Source organism: Pristiophorus japonicus, unplaced genomic scaffold (genome assembly GCF_044704955.1).
Source record: "Pristiophorus japonicus isolate sPriJap1 unplaced genomic scaffold, sPriJap1.hap1 HAP1_SCAFFOLD_2277, whole genome shotgun sequence".
Classification (NCBI taxonomy): Eukaryota; Metazoa; Chordata; class Chondrichthyes; family Pristiophoridae; genus Pristiophorus; species Pristiophorus japonicus.
Window position 1 is genome coordinate 195 of NW_027251991.1, and position 26,331 is coordinate 26,525.

The following is a 26,331-nucleotide window of genomic DNA, read 5'->3' on the forward strand; positions in this document are numbered from 1 at the left end:
CCTTCTCTCCTCCCCTCCTTCCTTCCCCTTCTCTCCTTCCCTCCTTCCTTCCCCTTCTCTCCTTCCCTCCTTCCTTCCCCTTCTCTCCTCCCCCCCCCTTCCTTCCCCTTCTCTCCTCCCCCCCCTTCCTTCCCCTTCTCTCCTCCCCCCCCTTCCTTCCCCTTCTCTCCTCCCCCCCTTTCTTCCCCTTCTCTCCTCCCCCCCTTTCTTCCCCTTCTCTCCTCCCCCCCCTTTCTTCCCCTTCTCTCCTCCCCCCTTCCTTCCCCTTCTCTCCTCCCCCCCCCCTTCTCTCCCATCCCTCTGCCTCCCTCCCTCCCCTCCCCCTGCTCCCCTCTCTCCCCTCCCCCTACTCCCCCTCCCCTCGCTGTCAGAAACACAGACACTGACAGACAGAGAGTGAGAGACATACACAGACAGACAGAGAGATAGAGACACTGACAGAGACACACTGGGGGTGGGGGGCTCCCGGTGCTGCAGTCGGTAAGTAGAAAATGTTTTATTTATTGATTTTTTTAAAAAACAAATTATTTCTGATTTTTTTTTTGATTGATTTATTGATGTTTTTATCATTTATTATTGATGGTGGCTCTTTATTTGTAAAACTGAAGTGTTTAATGTTTGTAAACTTCTCTTTAAACCCCCCCCCCTCATTCCCTACGCCTGATTTGTAATCTACGCCTGATTTTCTAAAGTGTAGACAAGGTTTTTTCGAGCGTACAAAAATCTTCACTTACTCCATTCTAAGTTAGTTTGGAGTAAGTTTTTACTGCCGAAACTTTGAAAACAGGCGTAAGTGGCCGGATACGCCCCCTTTTGGGAAAAAAAATTCTGTTCCAAAGTGAAACTGTTCTAACTGACTAGAACTAGAGCAAACTCGATGCCGAGAATTTGAATTTCTAAGATACTCCGTTCTACACCAGTTGCTCCAAAAAATCAGGAGCAACTGAGGCCGAAACTTGGGCCCCATGTGCCTGAGGGGCAGTCTAACCTCTTTGAAGGAGCATAGCTGGGGAAGGCTTCACAATGTGCCCACCAGGGTGCCCTATTCGAGAGGGGAGCGGCCAGGGGCAGCCCCTCAGCAAGTGAGATGAAGGCAGATAGAAAAGTAGGGGCAAAAACAAAAATAAAGCCCCCCAAAAACGGCATTGGTTTTAATAGCACCTGTAATATGTATGAGCTGCTGCTCTCTTTTGAACTGACTTCTGCTTTCATCGTGGAGCCAAGTAACCTGGAGAGCCATTTTATACGGGCAGCAATAGAAATCTCTGCAAATGAGACTGGCATGAAGGAAAACGGGATGCGAGTTGTCGCCATTTCATTGCTGCATCTTTGGCACGGCGCTACCCATAAACGGGTGGAGCACCTGTTGGCCACAAGGAAATGAGCAAGTGGGGGATTTGCCGTTCCAGATCCCCGCCCTGTTTGCCACTGCTGCCCATCTGATTAGCGGCACAAAATGGGGCGCACAAATGGTGGAAGGTCCAGGCAGAATATAAAGAAAGATGAGAGGAAATTGGAAGTTCTGGCAAGAGCTCCACAGGTTTGAGACTGAGTGTGAATGATTTACTGTAATAGATTGAAATCTTATGGGCTAAAAAAAAAAATCTCCACTTGGTAATTGGACATCTTTTTCTTGCCATCCTTACAATCAGAAAACTTCATTTTTGATGGGCAGGAATTAAAGACTGAAGTTGAGGTAAATATAGCTCCAACGGATGTGAAAAAAAGTTCAGCGCTGTTCAGAACCTTGAATCTTTTTGGGGGCGAGGGTAAATTGGACGAGGACGGGGGGGGTGAAGCCAACAATTTTACCGCCTGCCATCCAGATTTGACTGGTGAAGTTACGCTGTATATCTGCAATCCTGTTGCAAAGAAGCATAGAGTCCTGTCCCTGCCACCAAATTATGCTGAGTAGGAACCAAAGGCATGCAACATCCTCTCTGATATTTGGCCGTCTGCTGAAAGGATGGACACCTGCTGGGCATAGCTGATGTACACCTTGCCAACCACGCCATGGCCCTGTGTTTTTTCACTTGTGACGCGAGTGGTTTATTTTCTGTAAACCCATGTCTCATCAATTGTGTGCTGTTTCTACAAAAAGGTTTGCTCTTCAAAGCTGTGTAGAGTTTACAGCACAGAAATAAGTCAGTCGGGCCAACATGTCTGTTACACAAGCTTCCTGCCACTTTGGTTACTTCATCTCACCCTGTCAACATATGCTTCTATTTCTCTCTGCCTCATGTACTTTTATTTTTTAAACTTGGCTATTTGTCAATTGTGGGTATACTTCTTGCAGTGGGTATTGTCAGACTGTAAGGGCGTTACTCGGCGCAGAGTTTGCGGCCAACATCTCGCCGTAGGCAACTAGGCCCATACAGCCGTGCCTGGTCTCCAGTCGTCTTGGACCCCCTTGCCACTGGATCAAGACCTTGCTCAGCTAAGCCCGTGTGGTAGTCGGTGTGCAACGGCTACCCCACATTAAAGGAACTCGTGCACAGGCACCTTCCACTCCGTTTGTCAGACTGTGTCCTGATAGCACAATGACGTGAAGTGGATGGAAATAGTGCTGAAGAAGTGAAATGCTTTGAATGCAGTGCATATCACTTGCTTCACTCCTACGTGCAGTCATTGTTCTGGAGGCAAATGTGACAGCCAAATTGCACACAGCAAGATTCCACATAATGAATTGAATGAATGGTGTTCGTTGAGGGAAGTGTGCTGGGAGAACCAAGATTTCAGCCTTGGCTCACTGGTAACACTCTCACCTCAGTCAGTCATGAGTTCAAATCCTACTCCAGAAACTTGAACACCGAATCCAGGCTGTCACTGAGGGAGTGCTGTACTGTTGGAGGTGCTGTCTTTCGGATGGGACGTTTAACCAAAGCCTCTTGAAGAGAGTGGGGAAGGCAAATGGGTAAGGCTGTCAACTTTCAAAAAAGTGTGTAGTGGACCTAACTATCTGTTAACTCGTAAAAAGCTCAATTATAAAACCTGTATTTACAAGTGAATGTGGGTTCATTGCACTGTAGCAGTTCCATGAAAAGTCTCCACTGAAAAATTGGATGTTTCAATTTAAACATCCAGCTAAAGTGGAAGGTACAGCCTTCTCTCCGGAAACTTTGACGTAACAGGCCTGCTTGCACTTCACAGTTCGAGTTAAGGGCAACACTTACCTTTTTATATGGTGAATATTTTCAGGTGAAGTGGAGATGCTGGTCTCTGCCCAGAAACTTATCCAGGGCAGGAGGATGGCCTTTGTGAATGACCTCAGCATCACGCAAGATGGCAGAAAGATCTACTTCACAGACTCCAGCAGCAAGTGGCAGAGGAGAGACAACCGATACCTGGTGATGGAGGGCACTGCAGATGGGAGGTGAGGATTCTGGATTATATCACCATTTTTATTGCTAGTTTAGAATTGTAATGTTATTAACTTGGTGGCAAGTTTTTTTTGTCGAACATCTTTTCCGTTTTAGTTCTCTCTCCTCTCCTGGATGCACTGACTTGTGCTGGGTACAGATGAGCAGATGTTGGCCATCCTCTGTTGTCCAGCCCCTGAGTAAACTTTTTGTGTGAACTTAGTGGGTGTCAATAAGCAAAGTTATTGTGGAGAGAGTCGTAGCGAGGTCTGATCTTCACAGAGGTGCTCTTTGCAGCAGTGATCATTGAATAGCAGATGAGATTCTGGATGGATTAATAAGACTAACGGATGTAAAAGAAAAAGAAGTCTGGTTCTAATTTTTCTCCTTTGTCCGGAGTTCAAGAACAATGAAACATTGCAATGAACAGGCCAATTGATTGAAACTCAGGCCCTTCTTGGTCAGTGTGGTTCAGGGCACTGCATTTATCAGCTGATATGGTCACTTCTCAGTCTACTATTGTTCTCCAATCTCTCTTACCCTCTTGTCCAATATTAAACGTGTTCCCTTTTTTCCTTCCAGTGTGCAAGACTTTTTACTTACCTGCATTAAATTTCATCTGCAGTTCTGCCCACTTGCAAATACTGTCACAGTCCTTCTGTAACACCTTAGCTGATTCATCAGACTCTCTGTATAGCTCCCTTCTCTCCCATTTGGTCATTAACTGTGAATGTGACCAATTTACATTGTGTTTCTAAATCCATGTTGTTTATGTAGATCATAAACAGGGATCCCGGCATCAATCTCTGGAGCAAGCCATGTTTCCTCAGTCTGACCTCGCACCCCTAACTCTCTCGTCTGCTATTTCTGTGGCTGTGTTCTTTGCTCTTCCAACCACCTTTTACCATTTTCTTGATAGTTCCTATATTCTTCTCATTGCTTCCCCTCGCCTTTCTCCCTACAAGCTTCCCAGACTTCTTTTTCTTATACATCAGTTTGTCTTATTAATCTATCCAGAATCTAATCTGATTATCTTAAAAATGTGCTTTCACATAGTTCTCGGTTTTGTTTTTGTTTTAAATTGTCAGGGACTCCGAACTCCCATACCAATAGGAAGAATTGTAACTTGCCCAATAGTACAGCAGGAAAAGCACTAACTTCACATCGGGTCCTCATGTTGCCTGGGGAGGGGTTTGGTGACCATCTTGATATTACGTATTTGCCTACATTTTGCCACTCTCCGAGTTGCATTGGTGGTACAGGCCCCTATGTTTATAGCTGGCACATTTGTGCAAAAACTATTTGCCCGCTATACGCGATGGCCGATACAGTCTACTACAGTCAAATCCAGCAACCTTGGGACTGAGACCATGCCGATTTTTCCGGATTTTGGACAAGAAAATTAAGAGCATATGTATGCTACCGAGACAGACAAAGTACTAATGGTGGCGTGAGTCAGATCGGGTCAGGTTGGGTCGAGGGTCATTCGGCAAGGCTTTGACCCGATCGCACGCCATTGAAAACGTAGCGGCCTGCTGGTTTTTGGGCAATAATTCCAGATTTTATTTTACTGAATATCAAATGGGATTTCCTCAATGTCCGGTTTTCGGACAATTCTGATTTTCGGACAGTTGGATCTGAGACGTACATGTATATAATCAGAAGGTGTTCCTTCTGTGTAGTGACCTTTTGCCCAGTTGTTTCAGATCCACTCTGACCTATAGCTTTATTTATTAACCAGTCTTAGCACAAACTGTAACCCCACACAATTTGGAGGGGATTAGAAGGGCCTATGGTAACAGCATTAATCAGGTGTTATTTACAGTTTGTTCTTGCATTCAGTGCACCGTAACAAGGTGTGAACTGGTGAGCAAGCACAGCTGTTTCTGCCTGAGATAAACTGAGCACTTGAGATGCCATAACCACCAACTTTGAAATTGACCTAAATGGAAATGAATAATGGCTCTCACTTTTTGGCTGATATAAGCAACTACCTGTTTTAAATGCAGGTGTTTAAATGGTGGGATCTGTAATAGTTTGCAAACCTTTCTGCCCTTCCCTTCTCCCTCCCTAACCTTTGGTCTGCGCTGTGGGAGGGTCAAACGGGCCAATGCTCTGAAATTGGTAATGAGAGAGTTTTCGTTTTTTTCCCTCGCCATTTAGTCATTTATTGAAATATTCTTGGACTGTCGGTTATAGTGAGTCCTGTGCCTAATGACCACCTATTCCTATTTCAGATTACTGGAATATGACACATTAACTAAACAAGTGGAGGTTCTAATGGATGACCTGAGGTTTGCAAACGGAGTCCAGCTCTCTCCAGCCGAGGACTATGTACTAGTTTCTGAGACTACCATGGCTAGAATTAGAAGGTGGGAACAAAATGTTGTGTACAAATATGTACGTGTACAAGCCCCTTGATGATTGAGGGTACAGGTGCACCTTAGTGCCATTAAAGACAGATCTATCGTATTCCCTGAAAATGCAGCCTGCGCTTGGACTTAACTTTCTCCGCAATCCCCAGCATCTCTACCAGATCTATTGGTCCAAGTAAAATACTCCTTCGGTCTTCTGTAGGAGCTGATTACGGAAACGAGTTACTGGAACTAAACTACTTTGCGTTTATCAATGGCACAAGATTGACTTGCTGACCTAGTAAAATAATTTTGAAAGGAATTACACAATCCATGTATGGCTACATCTGTTTGCAGTGTACGGACCATGTTGAGATTATCCCTAAATCTCTCTTTAAGGAGATTCATTATCAGCTGGATGGGGCAGGCTTGTGGGGTCAAATGACCTTTTCCTGGTCCCAAAATTTCCACCTGGTCCATCAAGCCTGCCCCATGCCATGATGGCTGGAGCATGCTGACTGCACGCACGCGTAATTGCCTGGGAGAGGCAAAAATCCAGAGAAAAAAGCCCGGGTCAATGTGGGACAAGATACTCTGGAAAAATTCCCGTGAGGCAAACAGAAGGAGCATTTGTTATCTACATCAGGTACACCTAATTGTAGATTAGAGAAAAATACCAATCTAATCCTGTTACCAGAAATAACATGTTCCAACGGGATAGTGCATGCAGGAGAGAGAGAGAGGAGCAAATATTTTTATTAAGTAGTACTTGTTTCAAGCAGCAGTTACGTGCTCATCTGGAAGAGGACTGGCTCTTTCCAGTAGAGAGCAGTGTGGCACCTCTTCTGGCAAGTGTTGAGGCATTCTCTATTAGTTCCTTGTAAAGGAGTAGATTACTGTGTAACACCCAGGCCCCGTCACAGGACAATTCACAAAGCTACTCAATTGAAAAAAAATTTTGCCGTAATGCATGTGTAACCAGCAATTCCCTGCGTGACTGAAGGGATGAAAAGCTGTTGTTTGCCCATCACTGCCATTTACCAAATACTAAATGGAGCTCAAAGGGGAATTAGTTACGGCTAAAGGTATCAAAGGGTATGGAGAGAAAGCAGGAATGGGGTACTAAAGTTGCATATTCAGCCATGATCATATTGAATGGTGGTGCAGACCCGAAGGGCCGAATGGCCTACTCCTGCACCTATTTTCTCTGTAAATTGGGCGAAACACCTGGAGCTGCAGTTTGCTGAGCCCTCTCCCCTTGAATAAACATGGAAGGAGTGTGAGTGTGGTTAACGACAAGAATAATTCGATATTAATTGGCAAGCTCTTAGTTGTAGATTTGCGGCATTGGCAAGCAGGAGTAATTTTAACGAAATTGTACGTTTGCAGAACAGAGGCAGCACTCAATGCACAGTGGGTTGATGTGTTTCCATGCTGTTTTTATAATTTACAGGAGCCTTTCATTATTGTGTTGGTATTTATTCCGTCATGTCTAATGTGGATACCCAAAATGTGTCAGGACTTTAGAACACATACATATTGCAGTGCACACATAAAATGACATAGAATTTATAGCACAGAAACAGGCCATTCGGCCCAACAGATCCATGTGTTTATGCTCCACATGAGACGACTCCACCTTGCTTCATCTCACCCTATCAGCATATCCTTCTATCCCTTTCTCCTTCATGTACTTATCTAGCTTACCCTTAAATGCATCAATACTATTCGCCTCCACTACTCTGTGTGGTGGCGAGTTCCACATTCTCGCTACTCCAAGATAAGAAGTTTCTCCTGAATTCCAAGTTGCATTTATTAGTGACTAACTTATATTTATGGCACTAGTTTTGGATTCCCCCACAAGTTCATTCGAGCTGATTTACCCGACCTTTCCCATCACATGATGCTATCCTTCGGGGGTATCAGTAGTTCTGGTGTTCCCTGCATTGTAAATCACACTGGTACCGTTGGATCAGATCATTCCCATTTTTGTGGCTCATCTTTTTCTGCATTTGTAAAGAAATGTTAAATGTCCATCCAGTACCTTTGTGGCCTGGATAACTTTATTTAGAAAATGCATAATTTTTTTATATTAAAAAAAATTACATTATTAACGGCAGTCTTATCCAACCTGACCACATTATGTGGCATAGCTAGCCGTGGGCTTATAAGAACATAAGAAATAAGAACATAAGAAATAGGAACAGGAGTAGGCCATACGGCCCCTCGAGCCTGCTCCGCCACTTAATAAGATGATGGCTGATTTGATCATGGACTCAGCTCCACCTCCCTGCCTGCTCTCTATAACCCCTTATCCCCTTATCGATTAAGAAACTGTCTCTTTCTGTCTTAAATATATTCAATGTCCCAGCTTTACAGCTCTCTGAGGCAGCAAATTTTGCAGATTTACAACCCTCTGAGAGAAGAAATTTCTCTTCATCTCAGTTTTAAATGGGCGGCCCCTTATTCTAACATCATGCCCCCTAGTTCTAGTCTCCCCTATCAGTGGAAACATCTTCTCTGCATCCACCTTGTCACGATCCCTCATACGTTTCGATAAGATCACCTCGCATTCTTCTGAATTCCAATGAGTAGAGGCCCAACCTACTCAACCTTTCCTCATAAGTCAACCACCTCATCCCTGGAATCAACCAAATGAACCTTCTCTGAACTGCCTCCAAAGCAAGTATATCCTTTCGTAAATATGGAAACCAAAACTGCACGCAGTATTCCAGGTGTGGCCTCACCAATACCCTGTATAGCTGTAGCAAGACTTCCCTGCTTTTATACTCCATCCCCTTTGCCAAGATTCCATTGGCCTTCCTGATCACTTGCTGTACCTGCATACTTTCCTTTTGTGTTTCATGCAGAAGTACCCCCAGGTCCCGCTGTGCTGCAGCACTTTGCAATCTTTCTCCATTTAAATAATAACTTGCTCTTTGATTTTTTTTCTGCCAAAGTGCATTATACTCCATCTGCCAAATTTTTGCCCACTCATTTAGCCTGTCTATGTCCTTTTCCAGATTTTTTGTGTTCTCGTACATTGCTTTTCCTCCCATCTTTGTATCATCGGCAAACTTGGTTATGTTACACTCAGTCCCTTCTTCTAAGTTGTTAATATAGATTGTAAGTAGTTGGGGTCCCAGCACTGATCCCTGCGGCACCCCACTAGTTACTGGTTGCCAACCCGAGAATGGGCGGGGCGGCGGGGGTAACGGTGCTGTTGAATTGCAAGGTTTTTTTGGGGTGGGGGGGGGGGGGGGGCTTTCATCCAAGAGAAAGGGAGAGGAGAATTTCAGTTCTGGCGTGGTCAGCTTTTTATCCCAGCATTGAGTTGATTGCCCTCCTGACCATCCCTGATTATAATCGCTCAACCATTGGTGGCCATGCCTTCTGTTGCTTATGCTCCAAGCTCTGGAACTCCCTGCCTAAACCTCTCCGCCTCTCTAACTCTCTTTCCTCCAAGACTCTCCTTAAAACCTGCCTCTTTGACCCAGCTTTTGGTCACCTGCGCTAATTTCTACTTGTGCGGCACGGTGTCAAAATTTATCGCATAATAATCCTGTGAAGCGCCTCGGGACGTTTCACTACGTTAAAGGCGCTATATATATATACAAGTTAATGTTGAAAAGACAGTGGTGTGGGCTCCAGACCAGAAAGGCCCCGTTTTAAGTGACTGGCTTTCTCTCTTTTATTTAAAAAAAAATTGGTTTACATCCGAAGTGGGACATCTGGTGTGTGAGGGACAAAAGGCATGGTAGGTGCATGGTTTTTACATCTGTATATAATTAACGGATTTCTGATGGCATTGGTTATAAAATGATCACAAACAAGAAAAGCTATTTGGCCCATTTTATTTTATCAATCCAGAATGATGCTCATATCCCTCATGTTGTCCAATTGGTTTTTAAATGAATCCAGGGTTTTCTTTAATGTATTGATCACTTGATATGTGGTATCTGTCTTAAATTTGCCTCTTGCTAGTTTCAAACTCTGACCCCTTGAGTAAAGACTCTTGTAACAGATGTGCAATTATTCTTCATAGTGAGCTGTTCAATCTCACCCAAGCCTCGAACCGATGAACAGTCTCCTGACTCTTACAGGGAGGTTAAAGTGATATGCAGCATTGGAATGCTAACCTATAATTTCCAGATTGCAAGCCATTATTGTAAATACTCAGATCATTTGGTGAATGCCAGTAATCCCTGAATAGGGACGGAGAATAAGAAAGTGACTAATGGCAAAAATCAACAGAAGTGAAAAGATTTGTTAGGGATGGGATCCAGAAAAGAAAGAATGTCATTTATATAGTGCCTTTCACGACCTCCGGATGTCCTAAGGAACATTACAGCCAATGAAAGTGTAGTACTTTTGAAGTATAGTCACTGCTGTAATGTAGGAAACGCAGCAGCCAGTTTGCGCACAGAAAGTTCCCATAAACAGCAATGCGATAATGACCAGCTCATCTATTTTACAGATGTTGGTTGCGGGATAAATATTGGCCAGGACATAACTCACCTGCTTTTCTTCGAAATAGTGCCATGGGATCTTTTACATCCACCTGAGATGGCAGACGAGGCCTCGGTTTAACGCTTCATCCAAAAGATGGCACCTCCGACAGTGCAGCACTCCCTCAGTACTGCACAGGAGTGTCAGCCTGGATTAGATGCTCAAGTTTCTAGAGTGGGCCTTGAATCCATGACCTGACTCGGGCGAGAGTGGTACCAACTGAGCCACGGCTGGGAAGTAATGTTACCTGGATCCTACTGTGTACTGCTTTCTCATTTAAATTCCTTATCCTTTCCAGATATCACATCTCTGGACTAAGAAAAGGTGGGCATGACATATTCTTTGACAATCTTCCTGGTTTCCCCGACAATATACGACCAAGCAGTTCTGGAGGCTATTGGGTAGGCATGGCAGTACTGCGTCCGAATCCTGGCTTTTCTATGATGGATTTTCTAGCTCCAAGACCTTGGCTTAAGAATTTGATTTTCAAGGTAGGAAATGCTCCGGCTGAACTGTGTTGTATTGCAAATCAACAATGGTCCCAAAGATCCATAAAAAGACAAGGATGTAGCACATCCAGAGGTTACTTCATGATTCATGTGTTTGTGAAATCTGCGGAGTGCTACGAAACATTTCAGCTGACCTAGTTTTACATTTTGGTTCTGAAGTTGACAGCCCTGTAAAAAGTCATCCATAATTATATTCATTTTTAAAATACCAGAGCATTCTTTTTGCTTACTCTTGCCCAATTAGTTGTACAATAATCAGCTCGATGATGTCCCACATTCCATCTTCGCTCCACCCTGAGTACTTTTGATACTTGTAGATGGTCTCTTATGTGAACTGTAGTTAATCCAGACTAATTTGACTTGGTTTGAGTCTAGGCAGCAGTTTATAATCATCATAGGCAGTCCCTTGAAGCGAGGATGACTTGCTTCCACGCCAAAAAGGAATGAGTTCACAGGTGTTTCAATGAAGGACGTAATATTCCAGATCCCGAACTACATCCTGAAGGGTGGAAGGTGCCTGTGCGTGGATTTTTTTAACGTGTGGTGGCCGTTGCACAGCAGCCACCACACAGGCTTGACAGAGCTAGGTCTTGGTCCAGTGGCAAGGATTACCCAAGATTAACTGGAGACCAGCTCTGCTGCACAGACCGAGCGCGCGCGCACATCGCAGTGTGGGCTGGCCCGTGCTACCCCTGGGCCTTCGCCTCTTCTGGACCCCAGATTCACGCCTCTCCTGGGCCCCGATCACTTCCCTCTATGAACTCTTGCCGCTCCTTCGCCCCTCCTGCTGTACCTGCCCGCACTGCACTCAGTGACCTGGCTTCGCTGCCGTCGCCCTCCTGCAGCAGCACGCGCTGCTCCCTGCAGTGGTATGCCGCCACACGCTGCTCCCTCCAATGGCCCCGGCCTGCTGATGGTCCTGCAGGCTGGGACCGCGCCGATTTCTGGGCCAGTTTAGTGCATTGTTTGGATCACTACATGCAACTGAATGGGCTGGATTTTCGGCTTTGATGTTTTTGGGGCGATAATGGCAGCGGGGTGGGAAAGTTTGCGCCTCAGTAGTTAAGTTTGGGCAGCTGGGCCCTGCGTCAAGGGGCGCAGTGCTAAGGATGGCATTGTATACACCTCTTGGGCGTTAGGATGGGAAACTCTCCGAGCTAAAGAGCCAGGCCGGGAGCGCCCCAAGAGACGCCTGTGGGGGGCGGGACCTTAAAAACCCCACGCAAAAGCATTCCCAAAACATTGCCCACACCACCACAACACAAATTGCACAACAAATTAAAAGAAAAAACAATGACACTTGCCTATGGAGTCCATTACTGACTAGGCTTATATTCACTGCAATTTAGAAGGATGAGAGGGGATCTCATAGAAACATATAAAATTCTGACGGGACTGGACAGGTTAGATGCGGGAAGAATGTTCCCAATGTTGGGGAAGTCCAGAACCAGGGGTCACAGTCATAGGATAAGAGGTAGGCCATTTCGGACTGAGATGAGGAGAAACTTCTTCACTCAGAGTTGTGAACCTGTGGAATTCCCTGCCGCAGATGGTTATTGAGGCCAGTTCGTTAGAAATATTCAAGAGGGAGTTAGATGTGGACCTTACGGCTAAAGGGATCAAGGGGTCTGGAGAGAAAGCAGGAATGGGGTACTGAAGTTGCATGATCAGCCATGATCTTATTGAATGGTGGTGCAGGCTCGAAGGGCCGAATGGCCTACTGCTGCACCTATTTTCGATGTTTCTGTGGTCACTGTCGGGATGGTGGGACCGTCCTGATTTCCCAGGTCAGCGCGAGGCGCGCTTTGGGGCGGACGGGTCGGGCGCAGCTTTTCCGGGTGGTGCTGCTCCGCGCCACCGCTAAACCGGACCCGAGGGGACCCGAGGGGCACTGCGGGGCGCTGGAGGCTGGCCGCCCGGCCAGAACACCACCACTCTGGGGCAAAAAAACAGAGTGCAAAAGATCCAAAAATGCAGCCCAATAACTTTACTGTGACATTCTGCTTTCGACAGTGATACCTTACAATTCCTCCCCCCTCCCCCACCTGCCATAGTAAAGACTGTTTATAAATAAATACATAAATTAAAATACCAGCCTCCACTTTCTTTATAGATGAGCTGTTTTTTGCTCTTGGATTTTGGCTACTCTGAAATTGTGTTGGCAGTTGCCCATGTTTTTCTGATCTTTTTTCAAGCCTTTTTGCAGATACCTCCCATCCCATAGCCTGGTAATCTATGGACATAGGTATAGATGCTGGCAATGCCAAAATCTGCTTGACCCAAAACTAGACTATTAAGCTTGCTTGGATGGCTTGCAATGGATCTACCTCTGCATTTATACCCCTTCTGATGTTAGCTCAATTCTTTCTCCTTCCTTCCCCATCCTTTTAACCAAAGGAATAACTGGCCAAATTTCCAAGGAAAGCTATGTCCAGCACCGATCGAGAGTGCAAAAGCTGAATACTATGGATGCTGGAAATCTGAAATATTTACAGATCAGTTTGTCACATATAACTGGAGGGAATATTATTCAGAATGACAAAGCATCCGGAATCTGTTGGAAATTTTTGATGGTTTACTGGAATACCTCACAGAACAGATAACTGAGGCCTCCTCCCAGCACGGTCATCCTGACCTGCTGTCCAGTGAAGCGATATGTGTAATTAGAGGTGTACTTCAAGAGGAACTAGGGGACTCGTACAAAGAGAGGTTACCTGGAGCAGGAGCACCCTTATCAAAAGCAGAAAGTGCTGGAAATAGTCAGCAAGTCAGGCAGCATCTGTGGGGAGAGAAACAGAGTTAACGTTTCAGGTCGATGACCCTTTGTCAGAACTGGAAAAAGTTAGAACTGTAACAGGTTTTTAAGCAAGTGTAAGGGTGGGGGGTGGGGGGGGGGAAGAACAAAAGGGAAGGTCTGTGATAGGATGGAAGGCAGGAGAGATTAGAGAGACAAAACAGATGATGGTGTAAGGCGCAAAAAGAAAGTAATGGAACAAGTTAAGGAGAAAGAAAGAGAGACTTCGATTTATATATCGCTTTTAACAACCACCGGATGTCTCAAAAGCGCTTTACAACCAAGGAAGTACTTTTGAAGTGTAGTCGTTGTAATGAAACAAAAGATGAGTCTGGATAGGGTGTAAATGGAAATTGCAGAATCACCATCAGCTGCAGTGCGAAAGAGAAAAACAAGAGAGAAAAGAAATATGGGTAGAGGTTACGGTCTGAAACTGTGGAACTCGATGTTGAGTCCAGAAGGCTGTAAAGTGCCTAAACGAAAGATGAGGTGCTGTTCCTCGAGCTTGCATTGAGCTTCATTGGAACAGTGTAGGAGGCCGAGGATGGCGAGATTAGAGTGGGAGTGGAGCGGAGGATTAAAGTGACAGGCGACCGTAAGCTCGGGGTCACGCTTACGGATCGAGATTAATCTGGTCCTTTGCTTCAGTATTGATGCTCCTATGTTTGACGTTTTCTGATTTTCAGACCATTGTGATTTTCCAACAAAGCTCCTTGCCTTTGTGCATTTTGAAGTAGCTGAGAAGATGGATTGTCCAAAGCAGTGACTTCCCCAAAAAGGGCATTGCCATTCTAATCAGTAGCATGCTGTGGTCCATGGTTTGTGCCTGTGTCCAGTCGTCAGTCCTATGTTATGATGTGTCATTGCCGCACTCTAAATCAGTTCTGGAAGTAGCATGGATGGGGGGTGGTTTGAGAATTAAATTTTTTTTAAAGTAATGAAAACTTCAGGATAAGGTTGAATTTAAAGGTTTGATTTAAAAAAATATATATATTTTTTGGGAATGACATTTGTAATTTCTTCCTAGAAAATTACTTTGTGGAATACACAAACAATGTATTCCTGCTTAGAAACACAAAACTGCTGGAAATGCACAGCAGGTCAGTCAGCTTCTGGCAGAGTAACTTGGTCACAGTTGAAGAGTCATCTCCAATTCAAGGCGAACTTCTTTATGATGCTGCAATTAGGACCAGTTTCCTTTTCAGTTTAGCAATGGGGAACACTGGTTGCAAGATGGTCTTAATGATGGTCTTCAATTTAAACTGGCAGTAAATCAGCGGGTGCTGCCTGATTCTCATTAAAATTCAAATAGTCTTCAGGTACTGTTCTTTCACCGCTTGAGATTTGTAAACTGGACTGGAGCTTAAAACGGTACCGGTTGACTCCATAGTGATTGACTGCTGTCGGTGAGCATTAATTCTTCAATCCGTTTCCAGCAGATATTAACCTGCCACCTTCCGTAAACTCTGCTGGCCATATCCTAACTCGCACCAAAACCCGTTCACCCATCAATCCTGTGCTCGCTGACCGACATTGGCTCCTCGTCTGGCAACACCTTGATTTTAAAATTCTCATCCTTGTTTTCAAATTCCTCCATGGCCTTGCCCATCCCTATCTCTGCAACCTCCTCCAGCCCTACAACCCTCACAAATATCTGCTCCTCCAGTTCTGGCCTCCTACACCCCTGGTTATAATCGCTCCACCATTGGCGGCCGTGCCTTCAGCTGCCTGGGCCCTAAGCTCTGGAACGCCCTCCTTACACCTGACTGCCTCTCTACCTCTCCTTTAAGACACTCAATAAAACCTACCTCTTTTACGAAGCTTTTGGTCACATATCCTAATACCTCATGCGGTTCGGTGTCTGATTTTGTTTGATAACGCTGTGAAGCGTTTTGGGACATTTTACTATGTTAAAGGTGCTATATAAATACTCGATGATTCTTTGGTTAACATTATTGAAAAAGCACTTAAGAGTCCTTCAAGTTATAATAAGGTTTGTCTTTTTATTTTTAATGTTTTTAAATCCATTTTGAGGAATTCAATACCTTGCTTCATTGCTATTGATTTTTGTCTCTCTCGGCACTTGAATTAAAATCTCAATTCAATTCAACATGTTTAACTTTCAGGCCTCCATTACGATCTGAGATGCTGCACACATTACATAAGAACATAAGAAATAGGAACAGGAGTAGGCCATACGGCCCCTCGAGCCTGCTCCACCATTTAATACGATCATGGCTGATCCGATCATGGACTCAGCTCCACTTCCCTGCCCGCTCTCCATAACCCCTTATTCCCTTATCGTTTGAGAAACTGTCTATTTATTCAATGTCCCAGCTTCCACAGCTCTCTGAGGCAACGAATTCCACAGATCCACAACCCTTTGAGAGAAGAAATTCCCCCTCATCTCTGTTTTAAATGGGCGGCCCCTTATTCGAAGATCATGCCCTCTAGTTCTAGTCTCCCCTATTAGTGGAAACATCCTCTCTGCATCCATCTTGCCAAGCCCCCTCATAATCTTATATGTTTCGATAAGATCACCTCTCATTCTTCTGAATTCCAATGAGTAGAGGCCCAACCTACTCAACCTTTCCTCATAAGTCAACCCCCTCATCTCTGGAATCAACCTAGTGAACCTTCTCTGAACTGCCTCCAAAGTAAGTATATCCTTTCATAAATATGGAAACCAAAACTGCACGCAGTATTCCAGGTGTGACCTCACCAATACCCTGTATAGCTGTAGCAAGACCTCCCTGCTTTTATACTCCATCCCCTTTGCAATAAAGGCCAAGATTCCATTGGCCTTCCTAATCACTTGCTGTACCTGCATATTAACCTTTTGTGTTTCATGCTCAAGTACCCTCAAGTCCAGTTGTACTGCAGCACTCTGCAATCTTTCTCCATTTAAATAATAACTTGCTCTGTGATTTTTTTTCTGCCAAAGTGCATGATCTCACACTTTCCAACATTATACTCTATCTGCCAATTTTTTGCCCACTCACTTAGCCTGTCTATGTCCTTTTGCAGATTGTTTGTGTCCTCCTCACACATTGCTTTTCCTCCCATCTTTGTATCATCAGCAAACTTGACTACGTTATACTCGGTCCCTTCCTTCAAGTCGTTAATATAGATTGTAAATAGTTAGGGTCCCAGCACTGATCCCTGCGGCACCCCACTGGTTACTGATTGCCAACCGGAAAATGAACCATTTATCCCTACTCTCTATTTTCTGTTAGTTAACCAATCCTCTATCCATGCTAATATATTACCCCCATAACCCTTGAACTTTTATCTTGTGCAGTAACCTTTTATGTGGCACTTTGTCACATTCCTTCTAGAAGTCCAAATACACCACATCCACTGGTTCCCCTTTATCCACCCTGTTCGTTACATCCTCAAAGAGTTCTAGCAAATTTGTCAAACATGACTTTCCCGTCATAAATCCATGCTGACTCTGCCTGACCGAATTTTGCTTTTCCAAATGTCCTGCTACTGCTTCCTTAATAATGGACTGCAGCATTTTCCCAACCACAGATGTTAGGCTAACTGGTCTATAGTTTCCTGCTTTTTGTCTGCCTCCTTTTTTAAATAGGGGTGTTACATTTGCAGTTTCCAATCTGCTGGGACCTCCCCAGAATCCAGGGAATTTTGGTAAATTACCAATTGGCGTTGATCCTTTGAATCGTCTTGTTGTCCAGACGTAAAAGATAACTTGGGAAAAATTCACTTTAATTTTAAAACCTTGTTTTGCTAATCTCGAATCTGTTGATCATCCATTATATCAGTTATACAATTCTGTCTCTAATGAAGCTGTCCAAAAAGGGTTTGTATTCACAAGAGTTGGCCAATTTTTGCAAATTTAGTACATAGTAATTACTGCTTTATCTTTGACCTTGAAACCTACTATTAACTTGTCTCTCATACGTAGTCTTCTGAGGTGCGAATATTCCTCAAACATGTGCATTAATATCTTCAGGTTCCAGTTAACTCCTTTACATAAACAGGTTCATTAGTACCTTTCCCACACAAACTACTGGTCCGCACTTGTGTGGTGTCTCCTCGGCCCATTGCTCTTGCTTTTTGAGCGATAAGGAATAAAGGGTTATGGGGAGAGGGCAGGGAAGTGGAGCTGAGTCCATGATCAGATCAGCCATGATCTCATTGAATGGCGGAGCAGGTTCGAGGGGTTGAATGGCCAACTCCTGTTCCTATTTTAAATGGCGGAGCAGGCTCAAGGGGCCAGGGGGCCGAATCCTGCTCCTATTTCTTATGTTCTTATACAATCCGTGAGGTTTATTCTGTTTTCTCCATGCTTCTATGATGTTTCCTTCTAGCCTGAAATGATCCCAGATAAACCTTCCACTTCTATCCTAGTTCCAACACCATGTCGTGTTTGTAGCTTGCTTGAGCATCAAATCTCGGGAGACTCCAGCCCATCTCCAGTATCGATCAGAATGTTCGGTTCCTTTGGAGCACATGATTTTTATATATCAATCCCATCTCTGACTACCAAATATCTTCATATACCTTTTGGAGTAAAATGTTGGTTCTGAAAAATAAAGTCTTACTTCCTTTGATTCACACGAGGGTCCGATCCCATTGGTGCCAGCTACTCGTGTGTACCATCAGTGCGGGAGCCCAGACTGAGCACTGGCTGGCTATTCAACATGGCGGATCCTGATCGCATCCTTGTTCGATGAGCACATAGGAACAGGTGTAGGCCATTCAGTCCCTCTAGCCTGTTCTGCCCTTTCAACCTCTGAGTCAGAAGGTTGTGGGTTCAAGTCCCACTCCAGGGACTTGAATACAAAAAATCTAGGCTGACACTCCAGTGCAGTGCTGAGGGAGAGTTGCACTGTCAGAGGTGTCGTCTTTCGGATGAGACCTTAAACCGAGGTCCCGTCTGCCCTCTCGGGTGGACGTAGAAGGTCCCATGGCACTATTTCGAAGAAGAGTCATCCCCGGTGCCCTGGCCAATATTCCTCCCTCAGTCAACATAACCAAAAAACAGATTATCTGGTCATTATCACATTGCTGTTTGTGGGAACTTGCTTGTGCACAAATTAGTTGCCGCCTTTCCTACATTACAACAGTGACGACACTCCAAAAGTACTTCATTGGCTGTAAAGTGCTTTGAGACGTCCGGTGGTTGTGAAAGACGCTGTATAAATCCAAATCTTTTCTTTCTTTCAATTAGATCATGGCTGATCTGTATCTTAACTCCATTCACCCAACTTGGTTCCGTAACCCTTTAATGCCCTTGCCTAACAAAAATCGATCAATCTCAATTTTTAATTGTTCAATTGACCCAGCCTCTCCAACATTTTGGATGCGAGAGTGCCAGATTTCCACTACCTGCTGTGTGAAGAAATGCCTCCTGACATCACCCCTGAATGGTCTCGCTCTAATTTTAAGGTTATGCCCCCTTGTCCTGGACTGCGAGAAAATAGTTTCTCCTCGTCTACCCCATCAACTCCATTCACCGTAGACACCTCAATAAGATCACCTCTTGAGATCTTCTATACTCAAGAGAATACAAGTCTAGTCTATGCAACCTGACCTCATAATTTAACCCTTGTCATCATCATAGGCAATCCCTCGGAATCGACGAAAGCTTAACATGAGTTCTTGGGTGGCTGAACAGTCCAATACGGGAACCACAGTCCCTGTCACAGGTGGGGCAAATAGTCGTTGTGGGAAAAGGTGGGTGGGACAGGTTTAGAAACATCGAAACATAGAAAATAGGTGCAGGAGTAGGCCATTCAGCCCTTCGAGCCTGCACCGCCATTCGATGAGTTCATGGTTGAACATGCAACTTCAGTACCCCATTCCTGCTTTCTCGCCATACCCCTTGATCCCCCAAGTAGTAAGGACTACATCTAACTCCTTTTTGAATATATTTAGTGAATTGGCTTCAACAACTTTCTGTGGTAGAGAATTCCACAGGTTCACCACTCTCTGGGTGAAGAAGTTTCTCCTCATCTCGGTCCTAAATGGCTTACCCCTTATCCTTAGACTGTGACCCCTGGTTCTGGACTTTCCCAACATTGGGAACATTCTTCCTGCATCTAACCTGTCCAGTCCTGTCAGAATTTTAAGTTTCTATGAGATCCCCTCTCATTCTTCTAAATTCCAGTGAATATAAGCCTAGTCGATCCAGTCTTTCTTCATATGTCAGTCCTGTCATCCCGGGAATCAGTCTGGTGAACCTTCGCTGCACTCCCTCAATAGCAAGAATGTCCTTCCTCAGATTAGGAGACCAAAACTATACACAATATTCAAGGTGTGGCCTGACTAAGGCCCTGTACAACTGCAGTAAGACCTCCCTACTCCTATACTCAAATCCTCTCGCTATGAAGGTCAACATGCCATTTGCCTTATTCACCGCCTGCTGTACCTGCATGCCAACTTTCAATGACTGATGTACCATGACAGCCAAGTCTCGTTGCATCTCCCCTTTTCCTAATCTGTCACCATTCAGATAATATTCTGCCTTCCTGTTTTTGCCATCAAAGTGGATAACCTCACATTTATCTACATTATACTGCATCTGCCATGCATTTGCCCACTCACCTAACCTGTCCAAGTCACCCTGCAGCCTCTTAGCATCCTCCTCACAGCTCTCACTGCCACCCAGCTTAGTGTCATCTGCAAACTTGGGAGATATTACATTCAATTCCTTCGTCTAAATCATTAATGTATATTGTAAATAGCTGGGGTCCCAGCACTGAACCTTGCGGTACCCCATTAGTCACAGGCTGCCATTCTGAAAAGGACCTGTTTATCCCGACTCTCTGCTTCCTGTCTGCTAACCAGTTCTCTATCCACGTCAGTACATTACCCCCAATACCATGTGCTTTAATTTTGCACACTAATCTCTTGTGTGGAACCTTTTGAAAGGCTTTTGAAAGTCCAAATACACCACATCCACTGGGTCTCCCTTGTCCACTCTATTAGTTGCATCCTCAAAAAATTCTCGAAGATTTGTCAAGCATGATTTCACTTTCATAAATCTATGCTGACTTGGACCGATCTTGTCACTGCTTTCCAAATGCACTGCTTTCCAAATGCGCTGCTATTTCATCTTTAATAATTGATTCCAACATTTTCCCCACCACCGATGTCAGGCTAACCGGTGGATTTATCGGTCTTCAATCCCATCAATTTTCCAACACAATTTCCTGACTAATAAGGATTTCCTTCAGTTCCTCCTTCTCTCTAGACCCCCAGTCCCCTAGTATTTCCAGAAGGTTATTTGTGTCTTCCTTAGTGAAGACAGAAATAAAGTATTTGTTCAATTGGTCTGCCATTTCTTTGTAACCCATTATAAATTCACCTGATTCTGACTGCAAGGGACCTACGTTTGTCTTCACTAATCTTTTTCTCTTCACATATCTATGGAAGCTTTTGCGGTCAGTTTTTATGTTCCCTGCAAGCTTCCTCTCGTGCTCTATTTTCCCTATCCTAATTAAACATAGAAACATAGAAAATAGGTGCAGGAGTAGGCCATTCGGCCCTTCAAGTCTGCACCGCCATTCAACAAGATCATGGCTGATCACCCACCCCAGCACCTCCCCCTCCACACCCCCAACCCCCCCTAGCCACAAGGACCACATCCAACTCCCTCCTGAACACATCCAATGAACTGGCATCAACAACTCTCCGCGGCAGGGAACCCCACAGGCCAACAACTCCCCGAGTGAAGAAATCTCTCTCAATCCCAGCCCCAAACAGCCCACCCCCCATCCCAAGACCGTGCCCCCCCCCCCGCACCGGCTCCAGACCCACCGGGAACACTCCCCCCGCATCCAACCCGTCCCGTCCCGTCAGAATCCTTCCCAAATGCCGAACACTCCCGGATGTCGAGCCCCCAGCCCCGGCCACCCCGGAGCCACGCCCCCGCGATGCCAACCACACCACATCCACCAACTGCCATCTGCGCAGTCAACCCGTCCACCCCACTCCGAACACTCCCCGCACCGAGGCACAGAGTCCCCAGGCCCGCCCCTCCAACACACTTCGCCCCCCCAGACCTTCGCTGCAATGTGACCCCTCCTGTCCCCCGCCCTGGGTTTCTCCGCTCCCTACCTCCACCACTCTCCCTTCCATCCCCCGCCCCCGTCTCCCCTCAACTTCCCTCTGCCTCCCCGCACAGGCTCCCATCTTGGGGGCGGTAACCTTCTGGGGCAGGCAATTTTAGCCCCCAGCGTGGAAATCCTGCTCCTGCCGCAGAATTGGCCTTACCACCCCTCAATGGAAGCGGAGTGCAATTTCCCACACTCCACTTCCTTTGGGGGCAGTTACCGGGGCACGACTGGGTGCTCCTGTGACAGTGGGAACTGGTGCTCTCCACTCTCCCATCCTGTGACAGTGGGAACTGGTGCTCTCCACTCTCCCGTCCTGTGACAGTGGGAACTGGTGCTCTCCACTCTCTGTCCTGTGACAGTGGGAACTGGTGCTCTCCACTCTCCCGTCCTGTGACAGTGGGAACTGGTGCTCTCCACTCTCTGTCCTGTGACAGTGGGAACTGGTGCTCTCCACTCTCTGTCCTGTGACAGTGGGAACTGGTGCTCTCCACTCTCTGTCCTGTGACAGTGGGAACTGGTGCTCTCCACTCTCTGTCCTGTGACAGTGGGAACTGATGCTCTCCACTCTCTGTCCTGTGACAGTGGGAACTGATGCTCTCCACTCTCTGTCCTGTGACAGTTGGAACTGGTGCTCTCCACTCTCCCATCCTGTGACAGTGGGAACTGGTGCTCTCCACTCTCTGTCCTGTGACAGTGGGAACTGATGCTCTCCACTCTCTGTCCTGTGACAGTTGGAACTGGTGCTCTCCACTCTCCCATCCTGTGACAGTGGGAACTGGTGCTCTCCACTCTCTGTCCTGTGACAGTGGGCACTGATGCTCTCCACTCTCCCATCCTGTGACAGTGGGAACTGGTGCTCTCCACTCTCTGTCCTGTGACAGTTGGAACTGGTTAAACCCTTAGTCCTCCTGTGCTGAATTCTAAATATCTCCCAGTCCTCAGGCTTGTTGCTTTTTATGACCAGTTTATATCCCTCTTCCTTGGATTTAACACTTTCCCTAATTTCCCTTGTTAGCCATGGTTGAGCCACCTTCCCCTTTTTATTTATACGCCAGACAGAGATGTGCAATTGTTGAAGTTCATCCATGTGATTTTTAAATGTCTGCCATTGCCTATCCACCGTCAACCCTTTTTTAGTATTATTCGCACAGTACTCCAGGAGTGGTCTCACCAGGGCCCTGTACAATTGTATCAAGACTTCCTTACTCTTATACTCCAACCCCCTTGCAATAAAGGACAACACGCCATTTGTCTCCCTTATTGCTTGCTGTACCTGCATGCTCGCTTTGTGTTTCATGCACAAGGACACCCAAATCTCTCTCAACATCAATATTTAAAAGTTTCTCACCATTTAAAAAATATTCTGTTTTTCTATTCTTCCTACCAAAGTGAATAACCTCATATTTGCCCACATTATACTTCATCTGCCACCTTACTGCCCACTCACTGAGCCTATGAATATCCCCTTGCAGATGCTTTGTGTTCTCCTCACAGCTTACTGTCCCACCTAGATTTGTGTCGTCAGCAAACTCGGTCCCTCATGTAAAGATTGTAATATAGATGGGTAATAACTGAGGCCCCAGAACCGATCCTTGCGGCACCCCACTAGTTATAGCCTGCCAACCTGAAAAAGACCCATTTATCCCTACTCTCTGTTTTCTGTCTGTTAACCAATCCTCTATCCATGCTAATACATTACCTCCAATCCCATGAACCTTTGTCTTATGTAATAACCTTTTATGTGGCATCTTATCGAATGCCTTTTGGAAATCCAAATATACTCCATCCACTGGTTCCCCTTTATCTACCCTGCTAGTTACATCCTCAAAAACTATAATATATTTGTCAAACACGATTTCCCTTTCATAAAACCGTGTCGACTCTGCCTAATCATGTTATGATTATCTAAGTACCCTGATACCACTTCCTTAACAATGGATTCCAGCATTTTCTTGATGACAGATGTCAGACCAACTGGCCTGTGGTTCCCTGCTTTATCTCTCCCTCTCTTGAATCCGCTGGGACCGTTCTAGAATTCAGGGAATTACTAAAAATCACAACCAATGCATCCACGATCTCTGCAGCCACCTCTTTTGGAACCCTAGGATGTAGGCCGTCAGGTCCAGGGGATTTGTCGGCTTTTAGTCCCATTAGTTTCTCTAGTACTTTTTCTCTACTTATATTAGGAGTAAGGGGTAGGGTGGGCTATATTGGCAAGTCAACTTCAAGTGTATCTTTTGATTGGGGCTGACCTTAGCGTCTGTTCTGTTGATATTCAACCAAGAATGGATGGATCGGTTGGAAAATGCTTGAATTCTATCAAAGTTGGTTCTAAATTTCTATTTTTATATTCGTTCTCCAATGTTGCATCTAATTTATTTACTGTTCCCACCAAAGCACGCTTTTATTTACATTAAGTCCATTTGTAAGAGAGGAGAGGCCAATGTCTTCCATTTTTTCCTCTCTTGCAATGTGCTTAAGAGTGGTTGAAAAATCTTCATGTTATGTTCTTTGTACCTTTTTTAGCTGTTCAGTCAGGAGACCACCATGAAGTTTGTGCCTAAGTATGGCCTCGTGCTGGAGCTGAACGAGGATGGATCGATTAGGAGGAGCTTCCATGATCCTCATGGAACGGTGGTGCCTGCGGTTAGTGAGGCTGACGAGCATGATGGGTACCTGTACCTGGGTTCCTACTACACCCCTTTCCTCTGCCGGCTGAATCTCAACGAGGTTTAACATCCTGCCGCGGATTTCTGCCAAAGGTCACTCTGCAAAGGCCAATTTAGAGCATCCCGCCGACTGATATTTAAACAAAACACATTTGGAAAGGTTGCCGTGCTTTGAAGATCATAAAACGTGTGAATGTTCAAGATTTAATTTTTCTTGTGTTCGTCCTTGAAGATCAACAGGCTTCCTTTGCGGATTGTTAAAGCAGACAATGAGGAGGGGCCCATGATCCTGTTAGTTATCAACCAGTTCATCCCTCTGAGGGTAGATAGGTTACAAAGAATTGATTGGATAGAATTGATGCAATGCACTAGCCTATGATTGCACCCACTTTTGAAAAGTGCACCAATCACATAAACCAATTTGGTGAATTTACATAATGTGGCATAACGAGCATTTAGGACTTTGGAATTTGAACTGAGGGTTTAAGCATCGATGCCAACTGTTGTATTTGTGGTTTTAATAATTCTTCTGCATAATAATGTGACAGGTTTTAGACTCTCCGTTTAATTTAACATCGGATTTAGTTCAGTTGGGGAGAATACACTTGTTGATCACACTTCACATTTTTTAAATTTAGGAAGACACCAATGGGAACTTGTTGGCTGGGGTGGGGAGGGGTCGGGGGTCGGGGGGGAGAATAATGTGCATTCCAAATGGTGGCTTCTGCGTTAATGGGTTGGTGTTCAGAGACAACCAGTCCTGTCACTTAACCTTCCAGTACTTCTTTCCACATTACACTGCAGCCTCGAGGGTTAGAGATTAGAAAAGACCATTCCCACCCACCCCCCCCCCCCCCCTACAAGATTGTGAACACGAGGAACAGTCTATTAGAGAAGCTAGTTGATTCACAGTCAGTTGGTGTCTTTCAACATTTTGGGCTGCTAATTTCACCAAGTTGATTTTCCGAGGGATGTTAGATGGGGACCAGCAGGTGATTGGGTAGATAGAATGGCATCATACAATACAGGTTTGATGGGCTGAATGGCCTTTTCTCTCTCCAAACTTTGCCCGTAGATATACCGCTGTTTTAATTGTAGCATTCAGCGCTACCTCAGATAGCTAAACGTGTGCAGGTACAAAATTGAAGCTGTCACATTCAGGTTCCAACGAGTTGGGCTGCTTGAATGTTTTAACTTTGAAAGTGGTCGCAACTATCGCTGGTGTAGGCAGCGGTGGGTCCGTCACATGGCCATGTTCCATTCAGAGACTATGGCTTGTCTCCTAGCTGCTTATTTTCAAAAATAATGTTACATTTCCTGAAACTGTTGCATACCTCTTGTCCCTCAGGCAGTACTGCCGGTCACGTGCACGGTGGATGAATGAAAAGTGAACTTGCTGACACCATTTTTAAACTGTTTAATTGGGTGTTAGCAGGTCGCAGTATGGTGTTGCTGCATTATATAAATCGAATCTGAAGTGTATTTTATTTGCTTAACAGAATATCTGTACTAGAAATGGATGGAATTGTTGTTGTTTAAAATTCAGTTATTGTAACCATATAAATTACAGCTCGAGACTGAGGGGAAAGGTCACTAGCTACATTCCCCAAATTATTTGAATTAAGTTCCCCAGCCTGCCTCTACAAGACTGTTTGATGGGATGTTGCAGGCTTGTATTTCTATCCATTGAGCTGTTACAGACCTCTAGATTTGTAAGACTGCAGCATGTTTGTTTTACTGCTCATTAAAAAGGATGACTGTGCTGAAAGGGAAGAATTTTTTCTTTTAATGTTCTGGTTTTTGTTTCAGGGTGCAGCACTAGTTGCTGTCTGTGAACTGCCAGGATCATAGAAACATTGACGTTTACAGCACGGAAGGAGGTCATTTCGGCCCATCGTGTCTACGCCGGCCTACCAAGAGCTATCCAGCCGAATCCCACTTCCCAGCTCTTGGTCTGTAGCCCTGCAGGTTACGGCATTTCAAGTGCACATCCAAGTATTTTTTTAATGTGATGAGGGTTTCTGCCTCTACCACCCTTTCAGGCAGTGAG

The 26,331-nt window shown here is 45.2% G+C and overlaps 1 protein-coding gene across 1 annotated transcript; it reads left to right on the plus strand.

Moving 5' to 3' along the window:
• Positions 1-3,198: 3,198 nt before the first annotated feature.
• Positions 3,199-26,049, plus strand: apmap (adipocyte plasma membrane associated protein; the record flags this gene model as incomplete). Its single annotated transcript, XM_070871228.1, has 4 exons — positions 3,199-3,373; positions 5,597-5,731; positions 10,521-10,713; positions 24,139-26,049. Coding segments are annotated over 4 exons (713 nt in total), but the record flags the coding sequence as incomplete, so codon positions are not given.
• Between the last annotated feature and the right edge of the window lie 282 nt (positions 26,050-26,331).